This window comes from Oncorhynchus keta, chromosome 23, assembly GCF_023373465.1.
Source record: "Oncorhynchus keta strain PuntledgeMale-10-30-2019 chromosome 23, Oket_V2, whole genome shotgun sequence".
Lineage (NCBI taxonomy): Eukaryota > Metazoa > Chordata > Actinopteri > Salmoniformes > Salmonidae > Oncorhynchus > Oncorhynchus keta.
Window position 1 is genome coordinate 23,958,284 of NC_068443.1, and position 26,900 is coordinate 23,985,183.

At 43.7% G+C, this 26,900-nt stretch overlaps 1 protein-coding gene across 5 annotated transcripts in view; it reads right to left on the reverse strand.

The window, feature by feature from the left end:
• LOC118402028 (laminin subunit alpha-3-like) overlaps positions 1-26,900 on the reverse strand; it is a 112,146-nt gene that overhangs the window by 40,095 nt on the left and 45,151 nt on the right. For 3 of the 5 annotated variants that reach the window (XM_052476887.1, XM_052476886.1, XM_052476889.1), the window contains 14 exons: positions 25,168-25,299; positions 22,844-22,894; positions 22,516-22,563; positions 21,303-21,437; positions 20,967-21,107; positions 18,455-18,513; positions 17,766-17,865; positions 8,175-8,227; positions 7,465-7,570; positions 7,072-7,171; positions 3,526-3,682; positions 2,880-3,048; positions 1,925-2,067; positions 1,707-1,810 (listed from right to left, as the gene is read on the reverse strand). In XM_052476887.1, coding sequence (XP_052332847.1) covers positions 1,707-1,810; positions 1,925-2,067; positions 2,880-3,048; positions 3,526-3,682; positions 7,072-7,171; positions 7,465-7,570; positions 8,175-8,227; positions 17,766-17,865; positions 18,455-18,513; positions 20,967-21,107; positions 21,303-21,437; positions 22,516-22,563; positions 22,844-22,894; positions 25,168-25,299 — 1,498 coding nt within the window. Of the gene's footprint in view, positions 1-1,706; positions 1,811-1,924; positions 2,068-2,433; positions 2,570-2,879; positions 3,049-3,525; positions 3,683-7,071; positions 7,172-7,464; positions 7,571-8,174; positions 8,228-17,765; positions 17,866-18,454; positions 18,514-20,966; positions 21,108-21,302; positions 21,438-22,515; positions 22,564-22,843; positions 22,895-25,167; positions 25,300-26,900 lie in introns of all 5 variants that reach the window. The other 2 variants (XM_035799846.2, XM_052476888.1) reach the window with 1 other exon arrangement.

Consider the following 26,900-nt stretch of genomic DNA (forward strand, 5'->3'; position numbering starts at 1 on the left):
ATAGAGCATGTGAGCATGTGGTCTGAATAGACAGAACACACAAAAAAACATAAAGCAAAGTACTTCTTCGTACTTTGAGGTGCCTTTTTAGTGCTTTTAAGCTCCAACTCCTCTCCTAATGTACCAAAAGACTGGATTATGTAATTGGACGAAAAATGCCACTTAAGTACTGTGGTCAGTTTGTATTACCTTGTAAATTAAATTAACGTATAGTGGCTGATAGGGGTCTACTTGGGGAAAGTGGGTCCACTGAGAGTGTGTGTGTGTGTGTGTGTATGGGGGGGGGTGATATGTTTAATATACCACGGCTAAGTGCTGTTATGCATGATGCAATGCGAAGTGCCTGGAGGCAGCCCTTAGCCGTGGTATATTGGCCATATACTGTATCACAAACCCTTGAGGTTCCTTATTGCTACTTGAAACTGTTTACCTACGTAATTAGAGCAGTAAAAAATTAATGTTTTGTCATACCCGTGGTATACGGTCTGATATACCACGGCTGTCAGCCAATCAGCATTCAGGACTCAAACCACCCCGTTTATAATTCCTCTTTTGTATTGTCTTTCCATGTCGCTCATTGGCATCGGCTACTTCTATCATTACTTTGATAAGCTGGTCTTAGATATCATTGTATGTAACCTAGTGTGTTTATCGCTTTTTCACACTTCGTTTCACACTTTGAAGAAGAGCAGTGAGCTCTTCTTAAACTGGAAAGGGTTTCATCTGCGCTTGTGAATTCCATCTTTCATGTTCCTTTCCATACCCATAGCACTTCTGGGAAGCAGAGTTGAGACTTGATTCCTTTTTCTGCCATTGAATGTCTGATCGGAATGAATTGCTTGCAAGTTTTTTCTCAGCTTAAAGGACAGGTCCTGGACGAATCCAATGGACTGACAGTGGATTTTGATTTCCCCTGTGCCTGCAGAATGTTGATTTTGATCTTATAGTTCCACAACTTGAGAATTAACACACAACGGTATTTAACATTCTTCTGTTTCACGCCGATCCGACGGCATCGTTCCAGATTCTCTGGTGATATATCCACGCCAAGCTCCTCTGATATCCGTTTGACCATGAGCTGAAAGGTCTCCTTTTTCCTTCTTCTGGTAAGGACAATATTCTCATGTTTCATCTCATTCTATTTTCTGCTGGTCCAGTTCATATTCTAAAGTGTGCAACCCTGTTCCCAGAAGGCAAATGTTGTTGTCTTGATCGTTCATGCATGTCTGACACGATAGACTTCACATTCTTTCAGAACAAATCTACTTTCTTAACAACAGATTGTAACAGTTGGTTTGTTTTGGTGGCATTGAGAGCATTTTAGCCATGTTTTCCTGGATATCCTTAGCTGTTCATTACTCTCGTTTCCGTCTCCAAGTTGCTCCTTGTCTTTCCCTCTGAGGAAGACATGGCTTGTTGGGTTTGTGTCGCTGCGTTGCGTTACCAACTGATTGGTTCACGGTTGTACATAACTGACCACTCACTCTCTCCCAGTTGCTTGGGGATATATTGATCTGTCGATTTTAGAAGCTTAATTTAAACTCTGTTGTCTGGCTTCTACATATAACCACAGTTTTGTCAGTACAAAACGGAGCTACTCACTCCCCATGCGTCCATACATTCAACAGGCACACTGTCTGGAGCCAACATTCACATGACAGAATAGTATGGCATGGTAAAGAGGATTGGGGGAACACAGGGATTACTTTGCGTCTCTGTTGGCGGTGGATGTGTACGTGCAGGGCTGGGTGATCTTCTCCTGGAGGACGGGAGCCTCGTAGTAATCACTTGGCAGCAGCACCACGTAATCCTGGGAGGGGGGTGAAGAGCAGAGAGAGAAAATAACAGATATATGATCTATCCCTCTACCTTTTTGCATCCTTATTTTCTCGTCTGTATATGTTATTACAGATTCTGGTCTCACCAGTAGAAGCCCCTCTGCCCGGATGCGTATGATCCATTTCCCAGGGGTCAGAGAGAAGAGCTCAGCGAAGCCATCGCCAGGGACTGTGAGGTAGGCAGGGGAGGAGCTAGGAGGAAACACTACTTCCTTACTCTGACCTGACCCTGCAGGATACAATCAATCAGTCAGTCAGGATACAGCTGAATGCAGCTAAACACAGCAACACAAGACGCCACAGCTAACAGCACACATGTTGACATGTTTTTATGTAGTTCAAGGTACACTGAATATCAAGGGTGTGTCGAGGCACTCCATGCCATTTCAGGGTAGTAATGCATTGCCAAACAAAAAAGCAAGGATCAACGAAAGACTTCGATGAAAGCTCAAACCCTTTAACAGCCTATACAGTAGGCTTATCTATGTACAGTATCTGTGTTTTTGAGGGTGTATGGGAGATAAAACTGTTTGTGTTCGATTGTTAGGAGATTAATATGACTTGTGTGAAGCAGGAGTTAGAGAGGCAGCCTTACCTTGGCCACCTCGAATATAGGTAGCCGTTACACTACCAGTCACACTGTCCTGGCTGCTGGGGTTAGCGTACCGCAGGACAAGTCGGAACAAGGATCGCCTTGCCTTGTCCACATGCACTGTTACTCTCACTTCACTCTGCAGGGACAGGAGTTAAACAGACTTATGGAGGGGGTGCAGGATGGTGGTGGTGATGGTCGGGGGGAGGGGGTGGGTGTTACTCTCTACTGTTAGTAGAATAGAAGGCCATGCTGGTAGACAGCTGGAGATATAGAAAGAGTTAGAGGAGAAGAAGTGCAAGCAGTAAGCTAATATGATCAACAGAGGAGAGCAGAGCAGAGCTAGCCTGGTCCCATGACCACAGGAGTAGTAAGACAGCACAAACAGATCTAAGACCAGTTTATAGCAGAGCTAGCTGGGCAGCAAAGGGGAAACACCCATCACTTACAGTCACAGCAAGAGTGAAAACCAGACTCGTCCACCACCAAGATCCTGGCTCGGACTAGCCCCCTGTGCCGCCATCCCTGTGTGGGCCTGAGGGGGGTAGTGGTGATGTAGCGAAACACTATGTGGAAGGGGCCGGGGAAACCCACAGCTAGCGATAGGATCACCTCTGGCTGAGGAGAAACAGGGGTGGAGTCTGAATTCATGGCACCCTATTCCCTATATAGTGCACTCCTTTTGACCAGAGCCTGGTGAAAAGTAATGCACTAAATAGAGAATAGGGTGCCATTTCAGACACACCAAGGGTTAAGACTGACTGGGAGAATGGCCTGCTTCTTTCCAGAAAGCTACAACCAACATTCTCACCAACACACTCAAAAGAAAAACACAGCCACCACAACATTCACCACAAAACCCAACTACCATCCACGACCGCCAGACCCAACACATTCGACAGGTTCTAACCTGCAAGGAACCACCAAGAATATCCATCATAAGAAATGCTTGTAGGAGCACTTCCACAGAGAACGTACAGCAGAAATGAGGTTTAAAGCAAAAAGGAAAAAGCCACTACTAAATCATTGAAATGACAGGCAGGTCAGGCAAGCACAGACTGGAGGTCCTTTTATCAAGATCAACATGTGTCTTACCTGTGCTGGGGACATGATGGCGTATCCTCTCCAACTGAATTCCGGGAACTCCTTGGGGTCGTAGCCAAAGCGCACAGACCTGGCGTTAGGGGTGATGCCATCCTCCACCTCATACCTCAGGTGGTGCAGGCTGGGGAAGTAGTAGTTCGGTGCTGGCCTGGTATTGTCAGACAGGAGGAGCAAGAAGGAGGGAAAGAGGAAAAACAAAACACTTAAACTATGTTTCATATGTTTGGAACATAATCATGGCAGTCTTGATTTATAATGCATTTATCCTATTATGTGAAGATGACTTTTTCAGTTTGTTTCTTGCCATTCATCAGTATGTAACAACATTTGCTCCAAATCCAGGTTTCTTTCAGGATCAAGAAGAGCCTTAGGTGGTGGGCTTGGCCAGAGCATGGTCAGCTCATCGGTGTGGCTGAATTTCAGAGAACATTTTTGAGGCCCCCATCTTGGCGGTGTAGCAACATTTTAACATTTTTAAACAAATGTCCTTCAAATGTACAAATGCTCCATGGAGCTGAGATATATTTTTGCAGTTTTAAAGCACATTTCATGTGATTCTACATACTCTGCCATGGAGCTGTGTACTTGGGGTTGCTTTGCTGCAGGAGGGACTGGTGCACTTCACAAAATAGATGGCATCATGCGGCAGGAAAATGATGTGGATATATTGAAGCATCTCAAGACCTGAGTCAGGAAGTTAAAGCTTGGTCACAAATGGGTCTTCTAAATGGACAATGACCCCAAGCACACTTCCAAAGTTGTGGCAAAATGGCTTAAGGACAACAAAATCAAGGTATTGGGGTGGCCATCGCAAAGCCCTGACCTCAATCCTATAGGAAATTTGTGGGCAGAACTGAAAAAGTGTGTGCGAGCAAGGAGGCCTACAAACCTGACTCAGTTACACCAGCTCTGTCAGGAGGAATGGGCCAAAATTCACCCAACTTATTGTGGAAAGCTTGTGAAGGTTACCCGAAACGTTTGACCAAAGTTAAACAATTTATAGGCAATGCTACCAAATACTAATTGAGTGTATGTAAACTTCTGACCCACTGGGAATGTGATGAAAGAAATAAAAGCTGAAATAAATCATTCTCTCTACTATTATTCTGACAGGTGGATGGAAACTTCTGACTGCTGAGCAAATAGTGCTTTTTGAGGTTGGTTCGGTTTTGGTTTGATTATTAATAATTAATTACGGTGTTCGACTTCGATATATATATATATTTTTTACGTTAAATGCTCTATGCATTATGTGGGTTGAGTGCTGTAACAATAAAGAATGAATGACAGTCCCATGATGCTAGTGACTGACCATTACTGCTTATCACTTACTAACCACCATTTAATCACATTGCTTTCCTTCAACATAATATTTCAGTTGTTGTGTGTATTACAATTGTGTTAAGACTATTTGATGACTTGATTATTTCATTCCAAGTCATCTCCATAGAGCTGCTGCCTATGCTGTCTGGCAAAATCACTATTTTAGTAGTTCTTCAAAGTAAATAAGGCATATTTTTATGACTGCTGAATACCAACTATCAATCACTTAGATGATTTATTTTCAGATAGAGATAGCTCACGAAGCAACTGCTCTCTATCCCTCTCTTCTCTTCGTCTCAGACCAGACAAGTAGGCATGCAATGGATTATGGTCATTGTAGTTAATTACCACGCTTTCTCTGCTAAACTACATGACCAAAAGTATTTGAACACCTGCTCGTCAAATATCTCATTCCAAAATCATGGGCTTTAATTTGGTTGGTTTGTTATAGCAACAATCTCCACTCTTCTGGGAAGGCTTTTCACTAGATGTTCACTAGATTTCTGTGGAAATATGCTTCCAACCAACCACAAGAGCAGTAGTGAGGTCGGGCATTGATGTTGGGCAATTAGGCCTGGCTTGCAGTCAGCATTCCAATTAATCCCAAAGGTGTTAGGTGGGGTTGAGGTCAGGGCCCTTCCCCAAATTGTTGCCACAAAGTTGGAAGAACAGAACCATCCAGAATGTCATTGTATGCTGTAGCATTAAGATTTCCCTTCACTGGAACTAATGAGTCTGAACCATGAAAAACAGCCCCAGACAATTATTCCTCCTCCACCAAAATGTACAGTTGGCACTATGAATTGGGGCAGGTAGCATTCTCCTGGCATCCGCCAAACCCAGATTCGTCCGCCGGGACTTCCAGGTGGTGAAGCGTAATTCATCACTCCAGAGAACGCGTTTCCACTGCTCCAGAGTCCAATGACGCGGGCTTTACAACACTAGCCGACGCTTGGCATTGCGCATGATAATCTGCCTCTGGAAACCCATTTCAAAAAGCTCCCGAGGAACAGTTCTTGTGCTGACGTTTCCAGAGGCAGTTTGGAACTCGGTAGTGAGTGTTGCAAACAAGGACAGACCATTTCTACATGCTACGCGCTTCACGGCTGAGCCGCTGTTGCTCCTAGACGTTTCACTTCCCAATAACAGCACTTACAGTCGACCAGCGCAGCTCTAGCAGGGCAGAAATTTGACGAACTGACCTGTTGGAAAGGTGGCATCCTGTGAAAGTGCCATGTTGAAAGTCACGGAGCTCTTCAGTAAGACCATTCTACTGCCAATGTTTGACCATGGAGATTTTATACACCTGTCAGCAACGGGTGTGGCTGAAATAGCCGAATCCACTCATTTGAAGGGGTGTCCACATACTTTTGTGTATGTGTATATTGGCCTGTTGGAAACTACAACTCTGTACTTCATCACACTGTAATGAACACAATGGGAGACAGCGAGCTGGTTTCCAAGCGTAGTGCGCAGCAGGTGTTTATTTGTAAAGGGCCACAGGAGGAGGCAGGTAGCTGGGTCCAGGGGCAGTCAGAAGGGCATACACAGTGGGTCCAAAAAGGCAACCGTATAGGCAGGGAAAAGGCTAGTAACGTCGTCTGGGAGATCGGGCAATAGGTTGATAACAGGAAATCTGATAGGCTAAAGTACAGGCAGGGAATAGGCAAAAGGCATCGTTAGTGAGGCAGGCAAACACTATCATACACGGAAGGATTACATGATGTGAAAAACAGAGCTCAGAATAGAAGCGTGTCACAAAACAAACAATACCTCACAATGATGGGGTACAAAGAACTGAACTAAATAGTGTGTGATAATGACATACAGGTGTGTGAACAGGTGATCAGAATTCAGATGATTGGAATCTGGCGAGTGAGCTGCGTTCAAGGGATCTACGTGTTTGAGAGTATGAGTTGGAAGCAGATGTTACACACACAGTTTGGGCTTGATCTGATTTATCTTTAGAGAGATTGTGCATTGCCCTCATAGAAAAAAAATAATGGAATTCAAATAATTTAACCAATGTTGGTCAATTAGTTGTTTAAAAACCCCAAAACAGAAATTTTGGTTCGTCACTCAGAACTAGACACTGAAAAAATGCTAAGCGGCCCACCCAAGGGTTTCAATGGAAGAATTTTTTTTTTAATTTACGTGATAACTTGAGAAGCAATAAATCCTGTCATCGTGTGTTTAGTTTCAGTCAGTCCTTACTCATTGCAGGTGCGGCCCACTATGTTCTTCCGACACTGGCACTGTCCAGACATCTCGTCACACCCTCTGCTGATGGCCCCACCCACATCACACTGGCAGCCTATCAGAGAGAGGCAGCAGGTCAATGAGGTCATTCTGATTAAAACAACCATAACAGATCATAAAGTCAACTCCTGACTCGAGGTAGTTCACTACCTTACATGTTAATCATTGATCTATTACTCACACAACATGTTCGGTCAAGTGAGACAGTCTTTGTGAGACAAAGACACACCTTTGTTACACATTCTATGGTTGATTAAGCTACTTCCCCACACGTTAGACAAACTGATAAGATAAAAAGAAGATTGGCTTTCTATAAATACACAGTCTGCTTCATGGTAGGTGACTCACCTTGACAGCCAAAATAGTTCCTCTTCTGCAGCAGGTAGTAGCCCTCCTTGCATGTGTCACAGGTATGGCTGCACACGTTGGGCTTGCAGAAACACTGCCCACTTTTCTACAATAGTAGACAATGCTGAGGTTAATGGGGAACTGCTTGTGAGAGGTGAACGTTGCAAAGTAAATTGTGATTTAGTAGTGTAAAAATTCAGGGATAATCAACGAGGGACTATGCCTTCTATGGAAAATAATGAATTCTGCGCTAGTTGCATTATTTTCCAGAGAACGCACAGAGCCCTGAATTGATTATCCCTTTTATACCATGGCTGTAATTTAACACATTTGCTGGTAGAAATGTGTTCAACATCCACTGAAGTAGCTAGCAAGTTTACTAGATAGCTACAGTTATTTCACTGGTAACCAAACAACAGACTTGTTTGCCATTATGAAAATCGAATTCAACAATGCCAATAATGTTTTCAATTCGACGTTGCTTTCAAAAGCAGCTCAAACAATAGCCACTGAATTATACCGTGCATATATACAGTGCGTTATAGAAAGGCCTTCAACAATGCCATGGTTTAAAGGGAAATATCCAAAACAAATGGACCCCTTAGTTAAACATTAAGCGATTTATGGTAAAATGGTGTATAAATCAGTTAGTACTGGTGTGCTGGACATATGGCAGTAGAGTATGAGCAGACAGAGGTAGACAGACTCACCTGTTGACACTCTCCTACCCCACTCAGGGTCCCTTTGACATCACAGTGACACTCTGGGAGAGAGATAGGAAGTATAACGTGAGAAAAGTCTGCTCTATAGGTACAACTTGAAACAAATGAGTCACACATTATTCAGTGATGCAATGACAATACAACAGAGAATAAGCAGAGAGGTGATAGAATAACAAACACGGTAAAAGGGAAGATTAAAAGAGTGAGAAACAGAGAGAGAGAAACAGAGGGGGGGAATGAAGAGGTAGGGCACTGTAGGGTACTGTAGGGTACTGTAGGGTATAGGGAACAAGACTCTATTTACAGGATTCCACCACTTTCATGGGTGAAAAACAGCAGCAACAACAAATGTAAATCTTCTGAGCTGCAAATATCCACAAAAGACCACTGCTCTCTTACTCTCCTAACCCTGTCAACCGTCAGAGAACAATCCTCAGTATTCATCCGGCCACAGTAAAACCTGAGGAATTCCTAAATATTAAAATATCTTATTTCTAACGTCCCTCCATCCATATACTGTATCTCCTGGCAGCAGGCAGGTAAAGCAGTGGTGATAACATTCTTGCAGAACTGTAACTTTAGACAGGTATCTGGACAAAGGCTGGGGCTATTTCTACACTGTACTCACTGGCTGGTTGAGGAGAGGCAGTTCTGTACATGGTAGAATTATGAGGATGGGGGGGCAGAGTTCTCTCCACAATAACCCACATATAGTACCAGTCAAAAGTTTGGACACAACTACTCATTCAATGGTTTTTCTTTATTTGTACTATTTTCTACATTGTAGAATCATAGTGAACATCAAAATATTGAAATAACATATATGGAATCATGTAGTAACCAAAAAAAGTTATATATGTTGTATTTGAGATTCTTCAAAGTAGCCACCCTTTGCCTTGATGACAGCTTTGCACACTCTTGGCGTTCTCTCAACCAGCTTCACCTGGAATGCTTTTCCAACAGTTTTGAAGGAGTTCCCGCATATGCTGAGCACTTGTTGGCTGCTTTTCGTTCACTCTGCGGTCCAACTCATCCTAAACCATCTCAATTGGGTTGAGGCCAGGTCATTGGCTGCAGCACTCCATTACTCTCCTTGGTCAAATAGCCCTTACACAGCCTGGAGGTGTGCTGGGCAATTGTCCTGTTGAAAAACAAATGATAGTCCCACTAAGCACAAACCATATGGGATGGCGTATCGCTGCAGAATGCTGTGGTAGCCATGCTGGTTAAGAGTCCCTTAAATTCTAAATAAACTCAGCAATAAAAGAAAAGTCCCCCTTTCAGGACCCTGTCTTTCAAAGATAATTCGTAAAAATCCAAATAACTTCACAGATCTTCATTGTAAAGGGTTTAAACACTGTTTCCCATGCTTGTTCAATGAACCATAAACAATTAATGATCATGAACCTGTTGAACGGTCATTAAGACACTAACAGCTTAGAGATGGAAAGAAATTAAGGTCACAGTTATGAACACTTAGGAGACTAAAAGAGGCCTTTCTACTGACTCTGAAAAACACCAAAAGAAAGATGCCCAGGGTCTCTGCTCATCTGCGTGAACGTGCCTTAGGCATGCTGCAAGGAGGCATGAGGACTGCAGATGTGGCCAGGGCATTAAATTGCAATGTCCGTACTGTGAGACGCCTAAGACAACACTACAGGGAGACATGACGGACACCTGATCGTCCTAGCAGTGGCAGACCACGTGTAACAACACCAGCACAGGATCGGTACATCTGAACATTACACCTGCGGGACAGGTACAGGGTGGCAACAACTGCTCAAGTTACACCAGGAACGCACAATCACTCCATTAGTGCTCAGACTGTCCACAATAGGTTGAGAGAAGCTGGACTGAGGGCTGTAGGCCTGTTGTAAGGCAGGTCCTCACCAGACATCAGCGGCAACAACGTCGCCTGGACCAGACAGGATTGGCAAAAAGTGCTCTTCACTGACGAGTCGTGGTTTTGTTTCACCAGGGGTGATGGTCAGATTCGCATTTATCGTTGAAGGAATGAGCTACACTGAGGCCTGTAATCTGGAGCGGGATGGGAGGGTGAGGGCCATTCCTCCCAGAAATGTCCGGGAACTTACAGGTGCCTTGGTGGAAGTGTGGGGTAACATCTCAAGAACTGGTAAATCTGGTGCAGTCCATGGGGAGATGCACTGCAGTACTTAATACAGTTTGTGGCCACACCAGATACTGACTGTTACTTTTGATTTTGACCTCCCCTTTGTTCAGGGGACACATTATTCAATTTCTGTTAGTTAGATGTCTGTGGAACTTTTTCAGTTTATGTCTCAGTTGTTGAATCTTGTTATGTTCATACAAATATTTTGGCATGTTAAGTTTGCTGAAAATAATCGCAGTTGACAGTGAGGACGTTTCTTTTTTTGCTGAGTTTAAATCACTGACAGTGCCACCAGCAACGCACCCCCACACCATCACATCCGTTCACCTAGTCCACATCCCAAATACACGGCGGTTGGAACCAAAAATCTCAAATTTGGACAAATCAGACCAAAGGACAGATTTCCACCAGTCTAATGCCCATTGCTCATGTTTCTAGGCCCATCAAGTCTCTTCTTCTTATTGGTGTCCTTTAGTAGTGGTTTCTTTACAGCAAATCGAACATGAATGCCTGATTCATGCAGTCTCCTCTGAACAGTTGATGTTGAGATGTGTCTGTTACTTGAACTCTGAAGCATTTATTTTGGCTCCAATTTCTGATGAACTTATCCTCTGTAGCAGAGGTTACTCTGGGTCTTCCTTTCCTGTGGCGGTCCTCATGAGAACCAGTTTCATCATAGTGCTTGATGGTTTTTGCGACTGCACTTGAAGAAACTTTCAAATGTCTTGGCATTTTGTGGACTGACAGGCCTTCATGACTTAGTATTGATGGGCTGTTGTTTCCCTTTGCTTATTTGAGCTGTTCTTGCCATAACACGGACTTGGTATTTTACAAAATAGGGCTATCTTCTGTATACCACCCCTACCTTATCACAACACAACTGGTTGACACAAATGCATTAAGGACAGAAATTCCACAAATTAACTTCTAACAAGGCACACCTGTTAATTTAAATGCAATGCAGGTGACTACCTCATGAAGAGATTGAGAGAATTGAGAGAATGTCAATGGTTGAGAGAATGGTTGAGAGAATGTCAAGAGTGTGCAAAGCTGTCATCAAGGCAAAGGTTGGCTACTTTGAAGAATCTCAAATATATTTTGATTTGTTTAATACTTTTTTGGTTACTACATGATTCAATATGTGTTATTTCATAGTTTTGATGTCTTCACTATTATTCTACAATGTAGAAATAATAAAAAAAAATTAAAAACCCTTGAATGAGTAGGTGTCTAAACCTTTGACTGGTATTGTATGTGCTACAATTCCACTGTAAGGTCATTCTTGGACTTTCACAAAGATATTCATTTAAAACCTTGAGCTTTTACCTCCTGAAACACAGTTCAAATGACTGCTGTTAGTTAAACACCAAAGAGATAAAGTAAAATAAAATGTGAAAGGAAATAAAACAAAAACATCACATTTACACAAATATTCAGACCCTTTACTCAGTACCTTGTTGAAGCCCCTTTGGCAGTGATTACAGCCTCGAGTCTACTTGGGTATGACGCTACATGTTTGGCACACCTGTATTTGGGGAAGTTTCTCCCATTCTTCTCTGTAGATCCTCTCAAGCTCTGTCGGGTTGGATGGGGAGCGCACAACTATTTTAAGGTCTCTCCAGAGATGTTCGATCGGGTTCAAGTCTGGGCTCTGGCTGGGCGGCTCAAGGACATTCAGACACTTGTCCTGAAGCCACTCCTGCGTTGTCTTGGCTGTGTGCTCAGGGTCCTGTTGAAAGCTGAACCTTCGCCCCAGTCTGAGGTCCTGAGTGCTCTGGAGCAGTTTTTCATCAAGGATCTCTCTACTTTTCTCTGTTTATCATTCCCTCGATCCTGACTAGTCCCCACAGCATGATGGTGCCACCACCATGCTTCACCGTAGGGATGGTGCCAGGTTTTAATCCAGACGTGACGCTTCAAGCCAAAGTGTTCAATCTTGGCTTCATCAGACCAGAGAATCTTGTTTCTCATGGCCTGAGAGTCCTTTAGGTGCCTTTTGGTAAACTCCAAGTGGGATGTCATGTGCATTTTACTGAGGAATGGCTTCCATCTGGCCACTCCACCTAATTGGTGGAGTGCTGTAGAGATGGTTGGTCTTCTACAAGGTTCTCCCATCTCCACAGAGGAACTCTGGAGCTCTGTCAGAATGACCATTAGGTTCTTGGTCACCTCCCCGGTTGCTCAGTTTGGCCGGGCGGCCAGCTCTTGGAAGAATCTAGGTGGTTCCAAACTTCTTCCATTTAATAATGATGGAGGCCACTGTGTTCTTGGGGACCTTCAATGCTGCAGAAATATTTTGGTATGCTTCCTTGATCTGTGTCTCGATACAATCCTGTCTCGGAGCTCTACGGACAATTCCTTCGACCTCATGGCTTGCTTTTTGCTCTGACATGCACAGGGGTGTGCTTTTCCAAATCATGTCCAATCAATAGAACTTACCACATGTGGTCTCCAATCCTGTCGTAGAAACATTTCAAGGATGATCAATGGAAACAGGATGCACCTGAGCTCAGAGCAAAGGGTCTAAATACTTATGTAAATAAGGTTTTTTAGTGTTAATACATTTGTAAACATTCTAAAAAACTGTTTTCGCTTTGCCATTATGGGGCACTGTGTGTAGATTGATGAGGAACATTTGATATTTAATCAATTTTAGAATAAGGCTGGACACTTTCCGAATGAACTGTATGCCTGCCCAAATCATAATCCCACCGCCACCATGGGGCACTTCGTTCACAACAATGACATCAGAAAACTGCTTGCCAACTGCCTGGTACAGTTGAAACCAGATTAATCCATGAAGAGCACTCTTCTCCAACGTGCCAGTGGCCATCAAAGGTGAGCATTCCCCTACTGAAGTCAGTGACGACGCCAAACTGCAGTCAGGTTAAGACCCTGGTGAGGATGACGAGCACGCAGATGAGCATCCCTGAGACAGTTTGTGCAGGAATTCTTATGTTTTGCAAACCCACAGCTTCACCAGCTGTCCGGAAGGCTGGTTTCATTTGATACCGCTGGTTTCGAAGTCGGATGAGGTAGTCCTGGGCTGGCGTGGTTACATGTGGTCTTGTTACGATCATCGTAATCACATTCAGACCAAAGCGCAGTGTGAAATCGGTTCGACATATTTTATTTGAAGTGAACCGTACAAAAACAATAAAGAATAAATGAAACGTGACGTTCTGGAGTGCTCACAGGCAACAACACAAAAACAAGATCCCACAATACACAGTGGGGAAATGGCTGCCTAAATATGATTCCCAATCAGAGACAACGATAAACAGCTAGTTCTGATTGGGAACCATACCAAATCAAATCAAATTTTATTTGTCACATACACATGGTTAGCAGATGTTAATGCGAGTGTAGCGAAATGCTTGTGCTTCTAGTTCCGACAATGCAGTAATAACCAACAAGTAATCTAACTAACAATTCCAAAACTACTGTCTTATACACAGTGTAAGGGGATAAAGAATATGTACATAATGATATATGAATGAGTGATGGTACAGAGCAGCATAGGCAAGATACAGTAGATGGTATCGAGTACAGTATATACATATGAGATGAGTATGTAAACAAAGTGGCATAATTAAAGTGGCTAGTGATACATGTATTACATAAGGATGCAGTCAATGATATAGAGTACAGTATATACGTATGCATATGAGATGAATAATGTAGGGTAAGTAACATTATATAAGGTAGCATTGTTTAAAGTGGCTAGTGATATATTTACATCATTTCCCATCAATTCCCATTATTAAAGTGGCTGGAGTTGAGTCAGTGTCAGTGTCAGTGTGTTGGCAGCAGCCACTCAATGTTAGTGGTGGCTGTTTAACAGTCTGATGGCCTTGAGATAGAAGCTGTTTTTCAGTCTCTCGGTCCCAGCTTTGATGCACCTGTACTGACCTCACCTTCTGGATGATAGCGGGGTGATCAGGCAATGGCTCAGGTGGTTGATGTCCTTGATGATCTTTATGGCCTTCCTGTAACATCGGGTGGTGTAGGTGTCCTGGAGGGCAGGTAGTTTGCCCCCGGTGATGCGTTGTGCAGACCTCACTACCCTCTGGAGAGCCTTACGGTTGAGGGCGGAGCAGTTGCCGTACCAGGCGGTGATACAGCCCGCCAGGATGCTCTCGATTGTGCATCTGTAGAAGTTTGTGAGTGCTTTTGGTAACAAGCCAAATTTCTTCAGCCTCCTGAGGTTGAAGAGGCGCTGCTGCGCCTTCTTCACGATGCTGTCTGTGTGAGTGGACCAATTCAGTTTGTCTGTGATGTGTATGCCGAGGAACTTAAAAATTGCTACCCTCTCCACTACTGTTCCATCGATGTGGATAGGGGGGTGTTCCCTCTGCTGTTTCCTGAAGTCCACAATCATCTCCTTCATTTTGTTGACGTTGAGTGTGAGGTTATTTTCCTGACACCACACTCCGAGGGCCCTCACCTCCTCCCTGTAGGCCATCTCGTCGTTGTTGGTAATCAAGCCTACCACTGTTGTGTCGTCCGCAAACTTGATGATTGAGTTGGAGGCGTGCGTGGCCACGCAGTCGTGGGTCAACAGGGAGTACAGGAGAGGGCTCAGAACGCACCCTTGTGGGGCCCCAGTGTTGAGGATCAGCTGGGAGGAGATGTTGTTGCCTACCCTCACCACCTGGGGGCGGCCTGTCAGGAAGTCCAGTACCCAGTTGCACAGGGCGGGGTCGAGACCCAGGGTCTCGAGCTTGATGACGAGCTTGGAGGGTACTATGGTGTTGAATGCCGAGCTGTAGTCGATGAACAGCATTCTCACATAGGTATTCCTCTTGTCCAGATGGGTTAGGGCAGTGTGCAGTGTGGTTGAGATTGCATCGTCTGTGGACCTATTTGGCGGTAAGCAAATTGGAGTGGGTCTAGGGTGTCAGGTAGGGTGGAGGTGATATGGTCCTTGACTAGTCTCTCAAAGCACTTCATGATGACGGAAGTGAGTGCTACGGGCGGTAGTCGTTTAGCTCAGTTACCTTAGCTTTCTTGGGAACCGGAACAATGGTGGCCCTCTTGAAGCATGTGGGAACAGCAGACTGGTATAGGGATTGATTGAATATGTCCGTAAACACACCGGCCAGCTGGTCTGCGCATGCTCTGAGGGCGCGGCTGGGGATGCCGCCTGGGCCTGCAGCCTTGCGAGGGTTAACACGTTTAAATGTCTTACTCACCTCGGCTGCAGTGAAGGAGAGACCGCATGTTTTCGTTGCAGGCCGTGTCAGTGGCACTGTATTGTCCTATAGCGGGCAAAAAAGTGATTTAGTCTGCCTGGGAGCAAGACATCCTGGTCCGTGACTGGGCTGGGTTTCTTCTTGTAGTCCGTGATTGACTGTAGACCCTGCCACATGCCTCTTGTGTCTGAGCCGTTGACTTGAGATTCTACTTTGTCTCTGTACTGACGCTTAGCTTGTTTGATAGCCTTGCGGAGGGAATAGCTGCACTGTTTGTATTCGGTCATGTTACCAGACACCTTGCCCTGATTAAAAGCAGTGGTTCGCGCTTTCAGTTTAACGCGAATGCTGCCATCAATCCACGGTTTCTGGTTAGGGAATGTTTTAATCGTTGCTATGGGAACGACATCTTCAACGCATGTTCTAATGAACTCGCACACCGAATCAGCGTATTCGTCAATATTGTTATCTGACGCAATACGAAACATATCCCAGTCCACGTGATAGAAGCAGTCTTGGAGTGTGGAGTCAGCTTGGTCGGACCAGCGTTGGACAGACCTCAGCGTGGGAGCCTCTTGTTTTAGTTTCTGTCTGTAGGCAGGGATCAACAAAATGGAGTCATGGTCAGCTTTTCCGAAAGGGGGCGGGGCAGGGCCTTATATGCATCGCGGAAGTTAGAGTAACAATGATCCAAGGTTTTTCCACCCCTGGTTGCGCAATCGATATGCTGATAAAATTTAGGGAGTCTTGTTTTCAGATTATTTTTGTTAAAATCCCCAGCTACAATGAATGCAGCCTCCAGATAAATGGTTTCCAGTTTGCAAAGAGTTAAATAAAGTTTGTTCAGAGCCATCGATGTGTCTGCTTGGGGGGGGATATATACGCTGTAATTATAATCGAAGAGAATTCTCTTGGTAGATAATGCGGTCTACATTTGACTGTGAGGAATTCTAAATCAGGTGAACAGAAGGATTTGAGTTCATGTATGTTTCTTTCATCACACCATGTCTCGTTAGCCATAAGGCATACGCCCCCGCCCCTCTTCTTACCAGAAAGATGTTTGTTTCTGTCGGCGCGATGCGTGGAGAAACCCGTTGGCTGCACCGCCTCTGATTGCGTCTCTCCAGTGAGCCATGTTTCCGTGAAGCAAAGAACGTTACAGTCTCTGATGTCCCTCTGGAATGCTACCCTTGCTCGGATTTCATCAACCTTGTTGTCAAGAGACTGGACATTGGCAAGAAGAATGCCAGGGAGTGGTGCACGGTGTGCCCGTCTCCGGAGTCTGACCAGAAGACCGCCTCGTTTCCCTCTTTTTCTGAGTCGTTTTTTGGGTCGCTGCATGTGATCCATTCCGTTGTCCTGTTTGATAGGCAGAACACAGGATCTGCGTCGCGGAACATATTCTTGGTCGTACTGATGGTGAGTTGACGCTGAAACCTAAGATGACCTGGGGTACTAATGTAAGAAATAACACGTAAAAAAAACAAAAAACTGCATAGTTTCCTAGGAACGCGAAGTGAGGCGGCCATCTCTGTCCAGGCCAACATAGAAATAAAACAACCTAGATTACCCACCCTAGTCACACCTCGACCTAACCTAAATAGAGAATAAAAAGGCTCTCTATGGTCAGGGCGTGACAGGTCTGCGGTTGTGCAGCCGGATGGACGTACGGCTAAATTCTCTGAAATGACGTTGGAAGCGGTTTATAGTAAGGAAATCAACATTAAATTCTCTAAAATGACTTTGGAAGCGGTTTATGGTAAGGAAATCAACATTCAATTCTCTGGCAACAGCTCTGGTGGACATCCCTGCAATATGCCTGCCAATTGCACACTTCCTCAAAACTGTGGCATTGTGTGACAAAACTGCACATTTTAAAGTGGCCTTATATTGTCACCAGCACAAGTTGCACCTATGTAGTGATCATGCTGTTTAATCAGCTTCTTTATATGCCACACCTGTCAGGTGGATGGATTATCTTGGCAAAGGATGTAAACAAATTTGTGCATAAAATTGTAGAGAAGGAAGCTTTTTGTGCATAAAATTGTAGAGAAGGAAGCTTTTTGTGCGTATGGAACATATCTGGGATCTTTCATTTCACCTCATGAAACACGTTCCGTTTATATTTCTGTTCAGTGTACATCAGGATGTCATGAAGGCTTCATTTTAAAATGAGTATCTGTTATGAGTGGAGCAGGACAGTATAGCTGCAGAGATACATTAGTCGAGTAAGATCATATTCAGGTCACCCACCTATACAGCCGCTGGGGTTCTCTGTTGCTAGGTTCCAGTAGAGCGGTTTACATGTATCACACAGGGTTCCATCCACATTGGGCAGGCAGCCACAGGAACCCTATATCAGGATGACACACACGTGCAGACAGACACATCCCAAAGATCATTTAGATATTTGATTTGGAATTTTAAGACCCCTTGAAGTGTCAAAAAGAAAAAATGTTTTTTTTTTTTTAAATAAAACATGTTTTGGCCTTCCTGCTATCTCTAAGGAGACGGATTGGGGGAGTCCAGGGGGTGAATTACTGCCTCACACTACAGAAAGAGGAGATAGGTTCCTGCCCCATGGGCCCATCTGGCTTAAACAAGGCTACGTACTTACAGCGTATTGCTTAAACAGTAGTAGATATGCTTTTTTAAAATGCGGAAACAAAACCCTACAACTAAGGTAAAATGTTTCAATAACCATTCACAATGGTAGTGATGTTTTCTTTCCAACAAAACATTTCACGCAAAGCAACCCCGTCACACCTCTGGAAATCCTGTTATTCAGAAGCATTGCTACATCTTTTTCCTCTGTAATATTTAAGGAAGTCGCTTTTTCTCTTGTAGGTCCTCCCATTACCTCAGCTAATAAAACTATAAAGAATATAAAGAACGAAGAGGCTTACAGTGGGCCATGTTGGGGGAGGGCATAGGTTGCATACCGTTTGTGGATCTGCTGTGGTGACCTCTGACCCTGCTGGGTTACACTGGCTGATAGAGGCTGGAATAGAAGATGTAAAAACGTCTGTAAAAACTTCACGGCAAATTGTTATTTTATGAAGAAGAAAGACAGCTGTGCTCCACGGAATACATTTACAGAACAGTACTTTGTTGGCAAGGTCACACCAGGGGTGACTGAAGTAACTTATATCACACGGCTGGATACGAAAACTCTCTCTACAATTATCAATTTTACACGTTGTATAAATCACATTGAGAAATGTTTGCCTAATATTTGGTGAAACACCCCCCCCGTGAAACATAACCATTGAACCATCTCCCGTGGGGATAGCATATCTTAAAACCAGCTCTACCTCCACATCACAAAGATGGTTTAGGTTACAGGTAGTCAATGGAATTGTTTAGAGAACAGAGCCTGTGGTCTTTTTAACATTTTATTTAACCTTTATTTAACTAGGCAAGTAAATAACAAATTCTTATTTACAATGACGGCCTACCCTGGCCAAACCCTAACACGGCTGATAATGAGCCAATTGTGCACCGCCCTATAGGATTCCCAATCACAGCCGGTTGTGATGCAGCCTGGAATCAAACCAGGGTCTGTAGTGACGCCTCTAGCACTGAGAAGCAGTGCCTTAGACCGCTGAGCCACTTGGGAGCGAGTCTTGTGGTAACACATCTAGTTTCTACCAAATACAGGGGGGTCCGGAATTATTGGATCCCTTGATAAAGATGAGCAAAAACACTATTTAAAATAAATACAAATACTGAGCTTTATTGTATGTAAAACTTGTTTGGTATTATATTCTTCTATACTAATACAATTTCTCTGAGAAAGAGATTTTGTTTAACAAGTAATACAAATCTCAAAAAGATGGGGGTAAAAATATTGGGTCCCGTTTTCAACGACATAGACATTCCTTTATAAATAGTATTTTCAGATTCTTGTTATCCTTCATTTGCACTTATGGGCTTTGGGCTGCCCTCTTCAATTCAAACCACAGGTTTTCAATGATTCTGTGGTCAATTAACCATTTCTTTGTGGATTTGGTGTGTGCTTAGGGTATTGTCTTGCTGAAAGATCCACTAGTGGCCAAGTTTCAGTCCTGACAGAGGCAACCAGGTTTTAGGCTAAAACGTCCTGGTAGTTAGTCAAATTCATGATGCCATTGACCTTAACGGGCCCCACAAAATCAACATTTTTGCAATGGCCATCTCAGTCTCTATACTTCAAACCCATTGAAAAACAGTCCATAAGTACAGACAAAGGACATGGAAAGATTCTGTATGGAGGAATGGTCTAAAAGATCCTCTAAGATCCCTCCCAATGTGTTCTCCAAGGCTCCGTGCCATTATCCCCGCAGGGGGAGGGTACTGGAGTATTGAAAACAGGGGGTCCACAGGGATACTGGATACATGCTTATGGGCCAGTTGTGTCAAGTTGGCTGGATGTCCTTTGGGTGGTGGACCATTCTTAATACACACAGAAAACTGTTGAGTGTGATAAACCTGGCACCTACTACCATACTTCGTTCAAAGTCACTTAAATCTTTTGTCCTGCCCATTCACCCTCTGATTGGAACACATATACAATCCATGTCTCAATTGTCTCAATGCTTAAAAATCCTTCTTTAACATGTCTCCTCCCCTTCATCTACACTAATTGAAGCAGATTTAACAAGTGACATCAATAAGGGATCATAGCTTTCACCTGGATTCATCTGGTCAGTCTACGTCATGGAAAGACCTTGATTCAAGCAGGGGCTCCTAATGTTTTGTACACTGAGTTTATGTCCCCCTCTACTTCTATACTGTCTAAATAAACCCCCAAAATATGAAGGGAGTTTTTTTTTTAAATGCAAAGAAAGAATCTAGTGAGGTATCCTGAACACTGTGGAAAGCGGAGGCCTGACACAGAACAACGATCACATTGCTGGCCCACCAAACCCAGGGCGACACAGACAATGGCCTGATACTGGGTTACACATGGGGTCATAGGAACCCTCCCCAGAAAACTGCCAGACTGGGGAGAGAGAAAGGCACAGAGAGAGGGACTGTGAGATGTGTCATGGGAGAATGAGATGACGTAGTGTCAAATCAAATGCCTCTAACAGCACAGATCATAGTAAATCTGCAATATGTATCTTTTAAAGACAGGAATGCACTCGTGTTTAAATGGATCAAGTCTATATGGGTCGGCTTTGCTTTCAGTGATTTGTTTTGTTCAGACAACTATGGGTAAATCATAAAAATAGAATGACTAGATAAGACAGATTTTATTTATGTGGGGTAAATCAACCTTTGCTTTAAGGGTCATTGTGGGAGAATCTGTAGTTACATGCTGAATAGGGTCATTAAACCCTGTGAGACTACGCATCAGTTTTTCCGTCAGCAGCAGCTAGGTTATGTAAAGGTTGATGTGGGCGAATCAGTGTCTGCAGTGCAATAGCCCTCCCGTGGGTGTGGCCAAAACAAAAGGGTGAAAACACGCACAGGCACAGTCTGGGTATCCATAGTAACTGGGGGCACACTGGTCACATTGCTGTCCCACATAGTTGGCAAGGCAATGGCACTGTCCGTTGGGCCCGCAGACTCTGTCAGTCGCACCTGCACCGTCACAACGACAAACTGTCACTGTGAAAAGAAGTGGTGGGAAAGAGATGACTGTTTCTGTCTACTACAGGTTGAATTTTGTCAATAATGAAACAAAACAATTAATGAATCTTGTGGGGTCATATTTTGCTGTAAAATTTACTTCAAAGAGGTTTAGAGAATGAAAATGGTTGATCTATTTGTGCTGTGGTTTGGTGAGAGGGAACGGTTCCTCACTTTGGCAGTTAGGGAAGGTGTGGTGTCCTGGTCGACAGCGGTCACATTGCCTGCCTTCCACCCCTTCACGGCACACACAGCGCCCTGACGCATCACACAGCTCCGGAACTGATCCACGTCGGTCACACAAACACTCTGAAAATAAATACAAAATAAAAATACATGATTGACTGCAGACACACTATCTGAATGTAAATAAACACAGAAGACACATTTCATCACACAACACCAGAAAAGCTAGATTGAGGCTCAATATATAATGGGAAGCCCCACAGCCTTTCCCACGACATGTGCCATTAGCAATGGGCCTTTCTTTAACACAGTTTAAGATTAAATTCCTTCTTGTCAGGACACTGGATGAAAGTAAATGATTTTTGTCGCCCACATTCCCAGACAAACAATAAAAATCGGAGACTGAAACAGAGTAAAAGACATCCTTTATATCCTTGTGTCAAATAAAAACAAGCTATTTTTCTAATCTGGCATTTTCCCCCAAGTTGATCCCAGCAAGAGAGAAAACAAAGTCAACCGGAAATTTGGGAGGGGACCGTTCATAGATATTAATAGAATGTCTGTTTGTTTCTCCCTGAACCATCCCAGCTGACCCAGTGGCATCATGGGAAGAAGACATGCTGGCAACCATCAGGCAAGAAAGAGCACTTAACCTTCAGAACCCCATTAAAGAAAACATGCTGATATTCCAAAGTCGGGATCTTGAAATCAGATGAGTACACAATGCAGTTTGACACAAAGTAAACACATTTGGATTGAGTGGTCCCCTAAAAGGTCTAGTAATCCTCTGTTTTATGACCTGCCCTGTCCATATATAACTCAAAGGCATGGCCCACAGAAAGAGTCTGAGGCAGTGCTCTCTACAAGCAGGACATCTCAAATAGAGAGAGAGTGGGAGGGAGAGAGAGAGAGAGAGAGGATGAGGGGGGAGAGAAAGCGGAGAGAGAGGATGAGAGGCGAGAGTGATAAAGAGAGAGAGAGAGGATGAGAAGGGAGAGAAAGCAGAGAGAGAGAGGATAAGAGAGAGAGAGAGAGAGAAAGAGAGAGAAAGAGAGAGAGAGAAAGAGAAAGAAAAAACACAGAGACAGATTCTCAGCCTCATTCCTTTAGAGGTGTCAGGAGCCCTACTGCCTTACAGGAGTCAGAGCTGAGGTGCTGTAAAAGCTGTTAGTCTAGCATAGGGTAGTCTAATCACACTCACGTTGACAGCTGGGTGGTCCGAAATAACCAGCAGGGCAGGCAGTGGGCCCTGTGGATAGAGATGAAAGAAGGAGGGGGAAGGAGAGGGAGACACAGAGACAGAGTGAGAGAGAGGGGGGTGCAGGGAGGGAGGGAGAAAGAGAGAAAAAGAGAGGTGTAAAGGTGATAAACTAAATCAGATAAACAAGATCATTATCAGAGTGATCAGACTAACATATAACGAGAAAAAATTGGTAGTTTATGTTTATGTGGTCATGTTTTGTCTTGTTATAAAAGGGTATGTTAGATTACATGTGGTTACATTATAGTATAATGTGTACAACACTTACCCACTATATGGCCGGCAGGAGATTTAGTGGTGGGCTGGTAGATCGGATATCCTGATTTAAAAGAAAAGCGTCAAATCTATTTCAACACCATGAATATCTACAGTGGTTTGTGTGCTGTGCTCTACCCCAGTAATCTCATAATCGACTTGGTACGAGGAACAAGCTAAGAGCTAGTAGGAAAGAAATTGTACTGAGCACCCCATGAAAATGCAAAATACTGCAACATCATTTTAATCATGATGATTCATGAGCTTTAAGACAAAGACCAAAAAGAAAACCTCCTGGCAAATAGAGATATTGCTGATGATAGCAGCCCACCCCAAACAGAACCTGATTTAGTCACTACCAGGGAGTCTGTCTACTATTCATGTTTAGACTGCTCTTGGAGCACTCACAGCCTCCAAAAGATAAAATCCTGCTTTTAATAATCGCATCCAGTCATAAATCTCTCCACTGTATTAATAAAATGCCAACCCAAATTCTTCATTCCACATTAAATCTTCTGTTTATATGACAAGGGAAAGCTAACCACCTGGGGTCGATTACTCACCCATTAGAATTTCTGTATAAAACCTCTGTATAAAAGTTGACATGGAAGGTTTAGTTAATGATTTGTGTCTACCATAGCTAAATCAACGGGGTAATCAAGATATGTATACAGCCCCTTTAGTTTTTACTGTGGAAGGCATGATTAGACTATGGGGATGAGGAGGTTTGTTGTGGAATTTAGCCAGGACAACATCATGTTTCACTTTCTATGGGATTGGACTGATCCAGAGAACATCAGTTAAACAGATTCCAGATTTACAATATCAGTAAACAGTGAGAAACAGAACGCATCTTCAAGATGGCACTGTCCTTGTTAATACAGCAAGTGTGGAAAGACATGAGAGTAGGCATGAAGGTAACATATATTAGTCAACTGTGTTTCTAATAAATAAAGACTTGGTCATTTAAGAAAATAGACAAGCTCCTTTGGGAGAATAGATAAGACAGTACAGTAGAACTGCCAAACTCTCTCACAAACACATAGTGTGACACATGGGGATTGTAAGGGCTTGTCAATCATGGCTTTTGGTCGGACACCATGTGAAGCACGAGGAATGTTCTGAATACAGAGTTGAAACATGACCTTATGCATCATCACACACTGACACAATGTCTAAAGGTCAATAATCAGAATACGAGAAGAATGAACAACTCAACCTAAAGACATGCAGGGTGAGGCGTGTGTCTGTGTTGACGTGCTAAGGTGAAGGTACGACAGAATGAGGAGAGTGTGGTAAAGGACTGACATTTAATTTCTTCTGAGAATATGTTGTAGCAGTACTGCAGTCTTTGGATGTGTAGCCTTCACTGTAATTTGTATTAATGTAGTTATTGTGTGTTTATATATCTATGATCCTAAAATGTAAATTCATTATTACATGCAAATCCAGTTCATTGATATTTTCCAATCAACTCAAACTTTACCTTTGTGTGAATGTACAGTATTTCAACTCTGTAATCAGAACATTCTTCGTGCTTCTCATGGTGTCAGACCAAAGTCCATGACTGACAAGCCCTTACTTAAAGGACGTCGCCACATAGAATGTAGAATGTCCCTTTAATTGTCAGTTGACTACTTGTGAGCCTTTCTAATTACCTAATTGCACACACCTGTGGCTTCCTGCTTCAAGTGCTCAGTTTCTTTAAAAATGGAGGATGATGTTCAGTGTGAGGAGGACTGCTGGTATTGCATGAAAGTTTTAATAAAAATAGCCTATCACCATCTCTGTCTCGTCAATGTGAGGGCGTCAGCCAGCTCCCTCACACAGCTCCACAGAAAACATATCCTGTATACTTGTTTTTTTTTCTCTTTAGATCTGGGAATGTTGATCCAAAACATGAAATAATTCAACAAATATTCTTACATGTTATATAGGAATGAGGTCAATTAGCCTTCTTCCGATCCCAACTCCTCACAACATTCTGCATGGGCTCTTACTGTATAGTAAAGCTTCCTCTGAGGTCAAAAGCTGGACTTCCTCAATTAAGAGCTTCTGAACGAGTTTCCTTCCTCACCCTGTGTCCAAATGTAAACCAAGCTAGGGCAGGGCTATATTATACACCTTATTATTTGTTATTCATTCATACATTTGTTCATTCTCCCACTGGTCGTTCAGTCATTTATTTGGTGTTCGTTGGTTAATTCGTTTATCTGTCCCGCCAGCCATCCATTCATTCAGTCATTCATTTCCTCTGCGTACAACATATTTCCAATCCCAAATAATCGCTTTATACAAATAATTGGTACAGCTTAGAAATGAGGAGAGTTTACGTACTGATGCACTGCGGGTAGCCATAGTAACCATCTGCACAGCGTTCACAGTTGTTTCCCGTGAATTCTGCACGGCATCGGCAGCGTCCTGTCCCCATCTCACAAGCAGCAGTCGTCCTGGCATCACACCTGCAGGCTATAGTCACACACACACACACACACACACACACACACACACACACACACACACACACACACACACACACACACACACACACACACACACACACACACACACACACACACACACACACACACACACACACACACACACACACACACACACAGAGTCATGGGAAAAGACTGCTCTTGCTGCTTGTGACATACGGTGCATTCGGAAAGTATTCATACCCCTTCGCTTTTTCCACATTTTATTACAATTCAGTATAAAATAAATTGATTTAAAAAAATATATCTTATCAACCTACCCCATAATGACAAAGCAAAAACAGGTTTAGACATTTTTTTATTTTTAAACTGAAATATCACATTTACATAAGTATTCAGACACTTTACTCAGTATTTTGTTGAAGCACCTTTGGCAGTGATTACAACCTTGAGTTTTCTTGGTAAGACGCTAAAAGCTTGGCACACCTGTATTTGGGGAGTTTCTCCCATTCTTCTCTGCAGATCCTCTGAAGCTCTGTCAGCTTGGAAGGGGAGCATCACTACACAGCTATTTTCAGATCACTCTGGAGATGTTAGATCGGGTTCAAGTCCAGGCTCTGGCTGGGCCACTCAAGAACATTCAGAGACTTGTCCCGAAGCCACTACTGCGTTGTCTTGGTTGTGTGCTTAAGGCCGTTGTCCTGTTGGAAGGTGAACTTTCACTCCAGTCTGAGGTCCTGAGCGCACTGGAGCAGGTTTTCATGAAGGATCTCTCGGTACTTTGCTCTGTTTATCTTTCCCCTCAATCCTGACAAGTCTTCCAGTCCCTTCAGCAGAAAAACATCCCCACAGCATGATGGTACCACCACCATGCTTCACTGTAGGGATGGTGCCAGGTTTCCTCCAGACGTGCCTCTTGGAATTCAGGCTCGAGATGGTTGTCCTGGAAGGTTCTCCCATCTTCACAACGGAACTCTGGAGCTCTGTCAGAGTGACCATCGGGTTCTTGGTCATCTCCCTGACCACGGCCCTTCTCCCCCGATTGATCAGTTTGCCTGGGTGGCCAGCTCTAGAGTCTTGGTGGTTCCAAACTTCTTCCATTTATGAATGATGAAGGCCACTGTGTTCTTGGGGACCTTCAATGTGTTCTTGGGTACCCTTCCCCAGAGCTGTTCCTCGACACAATCCTGTCTCGGAGCTCATTCCTTTGACCTCATGGCTTGGGTTTTGCTCTGACATGCACGGTCAGAGCAAAAGCCTTCCAAAAGCTTCCCACAATAAGTTGGGTGATTTTTAGCCCATTCCTCCTGACAGAGCTGGTGTAACTGAGTCTGGTTTGTAGGCCTCCTTACTCGCACACGCTTTTTCAGTTCTTGCCACACATTTTCGATAGGATTGAGGTCAGGTCTTTGTGATGGCCACTCCAATACCTTGACTTTGTTGTCCTTAAGCCATTTTGCCACAACTTCGGAAGTATGCTTGGGGTCATTGTCCATTTGGAAGACCCATATGCGACAAAGCTTTAACTTTAACTGATGTCTTGAGATGTTGCTTCAATATATCCACATAATTTTCCTTCCTCATGTTGCCATCTATTTTGTGAAGTGGACCATTCCCCCCTGCAGCAAA